Source organism: Lactuca virosa, chromosome 5 (assembly GCF_052849685.1).
Source record: "Lactuca virosa cultivar CGN04683 chromosome 5, Lactuca_virosa_CGN04683_v6, whole genome shotgun sequence".
Classification (NCBI taxonomy): domain Eukaryota; kingdom Viridiplantae; phylum Streptophyta; class Magnoliopsida; order Asterales; family Asteraceae; genus Lactuca; species Lactuca virosa.
Window position 1 is genome coordinate 430,429,168 of NC_136430.1, and position 7,464 is coordinate 430,436,631.

The following is a 7,464-nucleotide window of genomic DNA, read 5'->3' on the forward strand; positions in this document are numbered from 1 at the left end:
TCCGATGCAGTTTCCAGACTTCGGTCCGATGCAGTGGGCAAGGCCCAGTAGTTGCTTTATATGTTATTGTATGGTATGTGGTAGTTTGGGGGAGCTCACTAAGCTTTGTGCTTACAGTTTCAGTTTTGGTTTCAGGTATCTCCGCTAGCAAGGGGAAGAGCTCGGGATGATGGCATGGCACACACCACATTTACAGTTTAGCCTGGGAGATTGACTCTGATATTTTGGATATGGTTTTGATACTAGTTTTGATTGATATTTTATTATGACATTTGAGACGCACGATTCATGGTTTTATCGTATGACATATTATATTGTGGGTTTTTAGTAATATTGAAACAAAAATTTTTGGGTTGTATTTTTGGGATGTTACATCTGGAGAGCAAAATGATGGACACAGCAGCACCGCTACCTCTCATCCATTGTTTCGATTTGGAAGATATGTCCACTAGGCAGTGAATTTGTATATGTCGCTTTTCTTTTTTCTTTTTACATTTTTGTATATTCATTTAGTCAATGATTTTTTTGTGGCTTATCAGGTCGTGAATGGAAGATATACTCGAGTCAATATCTATAATGCTTTACCCATTCGATCCCTTCCTGGATTTGGAGATGGAATTTAAACCCTTATACCATTGAGTGATCCACATATTCTACAACTCAGCAAAACCCAATAGTGATATGTGTTTTGATTTATTGTAAAAAACATCTTTAAAAATACAAATTGGGCTCTCAGAAATAAGTTATTCACTTATCCTTTTTTAATATTATAAAAGAACATCTTTTATACTCAATAGCAAAGAAAAGACAAAGTTTTAGTATATCATGTAAATCGATTACATCGATAAATCTTATTGGAAAATGTTTGGGATTGATTAATTTTGGTTAATCAGCAGGGTTTTTTTGGTTAACTTGTGTTGTCAGGGCATGCCGAGAAGCATAGTAAGAACCTTGCACAACCTTATTCTTTCGTTTAACTGGTTTGAATCTTCTTATTGAGTTTACTTTCTCAAGGATAAATGGGTACACCCTACACTCTTGAAAATAGGGTTGGTAACATTGTGAGTATCAAGGTTTTCTCAACAATAAGAGAAGATATGTGTATAAAAGTTGCAATATAAACCATTTTTAATTACATAATAATAACTAAACAAAGATATGTGAATGATTATCTTTATAATTTAAATTGCAATATATAACATAAAAATCGTATGAAATTTTCATTGTTCCATTCCATGCCTCACAAACATGTTTCTGGAATGGAATTACTTATTCTATTATCTTGCTTTTACGATTACCTATCCATTCCATTTCTTTGTTGTTCCATTCTTTGCAACCTCACATATCTCAAAAAAGTAATTCAGAAATTCATCATATAATAGAAAATGTTTTATAAACTCCTATAAGGGAAGAAGAAAGATAAGACTAAATGAATGTATGGTGTTAATCTAATTATGATGTTCTTTCGTCTCTATTTGCATGTTTCTAGCTTGTTTGTAGTATTGTCTATAAAATACTGTTGTTATATTTGAAAGTTCATTTTACCCTTTTCATCTTTTTGTGTGTATATTTTAATCTTTCAGGTTTTTTTAAAGTATTTGAGGGGCCGTTTCTGCTTGGGAGTGGGGTGAAGTCAAGGGCCCTAAAACTAGAGGGTAGTTGTATTTAGAGCCACTTAAATATTGAAGATTTTTGTTGGCATTAATTTCAATAATCATATATACCCTAGAATAGATATCATAACCATAGTTTATTTTTTATAACGTTTTTTTGTATTTTTATTAAATGTTGTACAAGTGATGTCTAGAAGGTGTTGATATTTTTTTGTTGGCAAATTATTACGCTATCTAACACCCCAATAATCTATAATATTTGTATAAGATGGTGACAACTATTATTTTTTATTGCAGCATCCCTTCATATTGATTATACAATGTGGTTTGAGTTCTGGAATGCTGCCACTGAGAGGATTCCACATTGTGGGCCGTTGGAATTCATTACAAAATGAGGCATGATTTATATGCCTTATTGGGTATTGATGAAAATTTTTAATTCTTGCTCATGTAGATCGATAAGTATTTTACAATATGCTCTTTTAACCTTATATCAGGACCTTTTCTGGAAAAAATTGCTTTTAGTATTGAACTTTGAATTTTTTTTTCATATATAGCATCGTACTCTTTAAAAAATGACTTTTTTGGATTATTTTTATTTGATATGGAAAGTTACATTTTTTGTATATTGAAGATCATTCAAAGGATTGTTTTCTGGAAAAAAAATATTCATTAATAGCATTAAACTTTGCAAAAAGTTCATTAATAGCATCGTAGTTTCAAAAAAGGACTTTTTCGTATTCTTTTTGGCCAATCTAGAAAAGTTTTATTTTTATGTACATTAGAGCTCATTAATAGGATTTTTTGAAAACATTTTGTTAATAGAAAGTATATTTTCATTTTCTTTCGCATATAGACCATTTATATAAAAAAAACATTTCAAATATGGACCATTTATGTACTTTTGTTCACAAGTGAACCATTTATGTAATATATAAATTTAGATGTTAATTAGTAGGTCATTAATATGACAATTTTCTAGGGAAAATTTGTTTTTAGTATTGAAATTTGCAAAAAAAAAAAAAAAAAAAAATTCATTAACGGCATTGTACTTTAAAAAAATATTATTTTGGAATATTTTTAGATGATATTGAAGCGTTTCATGTTTTCCAACATTGAAGCTCATTGGTAGGACAGTGCTCTGGAAGCGAATTTCATTAATAGCGTTGAACTTTGCAAAAAAAATTCATTAATAGCATCGTACTTTTAAAAAATAATTTTTTTGGAATTCTTTAACTGCAGGTAGATTCCTTGAATGCCTACCTTGATGAACATATGTGGAGAAATCTTTTTGGAAATGGATAAAATCCTGATATGACAACCCGAACAAGAAAAAGGAAAACCCAGTTTTGACTAACCCAATTTATTCAAAATCTTTATTCATTTTAGTAGCTTACACACCATTTAGATGCTTTCAAAATAGCATATGAAATAACTTTGAGATGTAATGAAGCTAAAATGTTATTTGACATGTTTTGTACTTTCTAATGATCATTACCAGGAACATTTGAAGGATTTTTTTACCAGAAAGAATGTGATAAATATACAAAACAGTGTTGCATATTCAGAACCTAATGTTCTTAAGTTACTGTAATAAGGTCTTCTTGTAATAGTTGATTGGCCCTACCCAACTATCCCATGCACGTTAATGGATTTATGTTGTTCTAAATGCGTTAAAATGCTTCACTTAGGTGTTACTCAACACATGGTCTGTGGACTATCCACATTGATTTCATGATTGAGAAGAACACATCACATCGACCAAGATCAGACCATCAACCATATTAGTGACACCCACTGAGATTAGCAATGTAATTTGAGTAATCATCCAAAACAGACAATGAACTTTGAATTGTAGTAAATCTAAAATTAATTCCTAAATTGTACATCAAACTTCCAACATTAAACCTTGAACATTTTCAATTAATGTTATCGAGTTGATATGCATTTGATTATTTAGGTATATCGTAAATTGTTTAGCTTCCACTGTTGAATTATGGCGTGAATGTAAAGTTTTACGTTTAACCGTAAACATGAGGCTTTAGTTTGGTTGTCTAACTAATGATTCAGATGAGACAAAAGAATTTGATGAATGGATTCTTAAAATTAGTGAAGGTAATACTGGTGGCCCTAATGATGGTGAAGTTGAAGTTGAATTTCCAGAAGATGTTGTTGTTTGCTCTACAGGTGACCATATTCATTCAATTGTATCTACCATTTATCCATCATTTGAAAACCATTTTGATGATCCATCATATTTTCAAGATAAAGCTATTTTGGTACCTACAAATGAAGAATTCGATGCTACCAATGACTACATTTTAGGATTGATGAAAGATGAAGGGAAAACATATATGAGTTCAAACTCTTTATGTGAGATAGAGTTCCCAGATTTTTTTGAGGAATCAATCTACTCTTCAGTTGTGTTGAATGGTTTTAAGGCGTCTAGAATTTCCAACCATAAACTTACACTAAAAATAGGTGTTCCAGTCATGCTACTTCGTAATATCGAACAAACCAAAGGACTATGCAATGGTACTAGGTTACATATTGTTAGGATTGGAAGACACGTCATTGAAGCCTGAATCATATATGTTAGATTCTTCAACGAGACTACTTATATACCTTGCATTAAGTTAACACCGTCTAATTAAAGAATCTCATTCCGTTTTTAGCGGAGGCAATTCCCCATAGTTGTTTATTTTGTTATGACCATTAACAAAAGTTAATGACAATAATTACCAAATGTTGGATTATACTTGCGTAGACTCGTCTTCACTCATTGTTAGTTATATGTTTTTTGTTTCTCGTGTCACAAGTGAAAAATGATTGAAAGTACTCATATATGACGAGGAAGGTCGTCCAACTACTAAAACAAAAAGTTATATTTACAAAAGGATCCTTCAACGATCATAGATATTCATGTGTTTCATTGTTTTTTTTTTCAGACATTTCAATGTTACCAGTAATACTAAATCTGTTTTTGTTACTTTATTTTTTTATAGTGCCAACTTTTTTATACCTTTATATGTATATTTTTATATGTTCTCCGCGTTTTATGCGGGTCATAATCTAGTTTTTTTTTTTTAAAAACACACACCATTGTTGCAAAGCTTTTTAGAAACATCCCCATTTTCACAAAATTCTCTAGTCCATAATTAGATTATTTCAGCATTTAAATATATGCTATGGAAGGCAATATAAATACTCAGTCTGAAGCTATAAGTTCAACCTTAGACATATATATGGGTCTTGCAAAAAGCCATTTGGGTATTATTTCTTTTCTGTTGATCCTTACACGTTGCCAAAGTTGTCAGGAGCATTTCAACAAACATGTGGCGCTCTTCGTTTTCGGCGATTCCCTTTTCGATCCTGGAAACAACAACTACATAAACACTACTACCGAGCTCCAAGCGAATTTTTGGCCCTATGGCGAATCATACTTCAATCCTCCAACCGGAAGATTCTCCGATGGTCATATCATCCCTGATTTCATCGGTAATTAACAACCACCAAATTCTCGATCTCTTTTATAAATCGACATCTTTCTTATTCCTAACTTAATTCACTTCTATTAACAGCTCATTTTGCTGGATTGCCTCTCATTCCTGCATATCTCGACCCCCATAATAATGAATTTCTGTATGGAGCAAACTTTGCATCAGCGGGATCTGGTGTATTAGATGAAACTCAACCTACAATTGTATGTGTATATACCTTCTTCGTTTCTACCATTGAATCTCCTCCTCTTTCATATATCATGAATTAATGAATGTAGGCAGTTAAGCTCACGACACAGCTACAGTATTTCACCGATTTAGTGAAACATTATAGGAAGAACTTAGGTGATGTGAAAGCCGAGCAGCTATTGTCCGATGCTGTCTTTTTGTTCAGTTGCGGAAGCAACGATTATCAAATCCTCCTCGAAAACAACAAAAGTAGTCTTCTTTATGACGAGTACGTGGAAATGGTGATCGGAAACTTGACTCAAGTGTTCAAGGTAATTAACAGTTTCCAATTACATTGATCAACATATTCAATTCAAACTACATAACTTCAATGATCTTTTGATTTAATTAAAAAAGGTAATCCATGAAAAAGGAGGAAGGAAAATTGGAATCACTACGCTCACATCATTAGGCTGTTTGCTACCAGTTCGTGCAGAAAGGCCAGACAATACATGCGATGAAGAACTTAACATCATATCAACTCTACACGATAAATCACTTTCCAAGAAACTGCAAGATCTGACGCAACAATGGGAAGGATTTATGTATTCAAAGTTCGAGCTCCAGACTGAGATTACCAAACGGATGAAAAACCCATCAAAATATGGTTGTAGTACTCCTGAGTTTCATTGCTTTAATTAAATTGATCATGAACTATCATCATTTAATTCATTGTTGGGATTTGAATGGATTTTCAGGTTTAAAGGTAGGAAACAGTGCATGTTGTGGTACTGGACCTTTTCGAGCGATTAATAGTTGTGGAGGGAAGAGAGAAACACGAGAGTTTGAATTGTGTGATAACCCTAACGATTATTTATTGTTCGATCCCTATCATCCTACTGAAGCAGCGAACCTGCAATTGTCAGAGCTGTTTTGGGAGGGAGATTCCAAAGTCGCATCACCCTACAATTTAAAAAGCTTGTTTCAAGGTATGTTTGTTGATATCGTTCAACATACAACCCAATAGATAAGTAAATATTTATAGAGGACTAGTTGAGCCCAGGTTTAAAGATAAGTTTAATTTTGTGCTCTCGTGTTTCTTCTAGTCTTTAGGTACAAGTTTAGCTTTGCATATTTAACTTTTGTATCTAATTTGGATGAATATATACAACGAAAATTGCTTCAAGCTCTATGTTTCCTCTTCCTGTTTGTTTGTTTGTTTTTTTTTTTTTTTCCTTCGGAGATTTAGACCATCCATAATGGATTAAATTCAATGAATTATGATTGCATCAGGTTTAGTTTTGGAATTTTTTTGACTTGACATGTTTGAACTCATTAGATAAAACAAAGGAGGTGGGGATGGAACGGTGGTTGTTAGTTGATATGTGATGGCTTTGGTTGTTGAAGGTGAATGTTGTGTCACCGGTGAGATGAGAGAAGAGAAGGGTGGCATTTATTTTGATTCTCAGAAGAGGAACATAAGAAAAGAGTGTTTTTTAGCGAGAGAGATCACCTTTGAAATTGGAGTGGACCCATTATAACTAATATCATTCAAAATATAAAACCAATAATAAAGAAAAGCTAAAAATATAAATAAAGTATAACAATCATTACTTGTCCGACAAAGATAAAATCCAAAACAAAACTACACTATAGTCCGAGTTAAAAAAAAAAAATTAAGTATCAAACACGTAAATCACCCAAAAACCACAAGAACAATCGGTACAATTTACTCTAAAATAACAATCGGTAAAAAAAATTAAGTATCAAACACGTAAATCACCCCAAAACCACAAGAACAATCGGTACAATTTACTCTAAAATAACAATCGGTAAAAAAAATTAAGTATCAAACACGTAAATCACCCCAAAACCACAAGAACAATCGGTACAATTTACTCTAAAATAATAATGATAAAGGTCTTATATGCTATGAGATGTATGTGCTGTATGCTGTTATATGATATGTATGTGTTATGTATGTTATGAATGAGAAGCACCCGAAGGTCATTATGATGTGGACCGGAAGGTCATGATGATATGGACCGGAAGGTCTACCAGGGTTGTGGGACGGAAGTCCTCTGAGACACAGTAAACGGAAGGTCTTATAGCCTTGAGTGGCGTATGTGCGTATGTCGAATGGACCTTGTGACAAGAATTAGAAAGTGCCTACAGATTTCCAA

The 7,464-nt window shown here is 32.6% G+C and overlaps 1 protein-coding gene across 1 annotated transcript; it reads left to right on the forward strand.

Annotated features, from left to right (window-relative positions):
• The first annotated feature begins 4,818 nt into the window (after positions 1-4,818).
• On the forward strand, positions 4,819-6,467 carry LOC145113154 (GDSL lipase-like). The gene is made up of 5 exons (XM_079049275.1): positions 4,819-5,111; positions 5,195-5,316; positions 5,392-5,613; positions 5,699-5,948; positions 6,040-6,467. The coding sequence occupies exons 1-5, from the start codon at positions 4,859-4,861 to the stop codon at positions 6,306-6,308; spliced, it is 1,116 nt and encodes a 371-aa protein (XP_078905401.1). The 5' UTR covers positions 4,819-4,858; the 3' UTR covers positions 6,309-6,467.
• The last annotated feature ends 997 nt before the right edge of the window (positions 6,468-7,464 follow it).

Coding starts and splice junctions, on each gene's coding strand:
- LOC145113154 (XM_079049275.1), top strand. CDS start 4,859: ATGGGTCTTGCAAAAAGCCATTTGGGTATTATTTCTTTTCTGTTGATC. Junction 5,317..5,391: donor ATGAAACTCAACCTACAATT/GTATGTGTATAT, acceptor TAATGAATGTAG/GCAGTTAAGCTCACGACACA. Junction 5,614..5,698: donor ACTTGACTCAAGTGTTCAAG/GTAATTAACAGT, acceptor TAATTAAAAAAG/GTAATCCATGAAAAAGGAGG.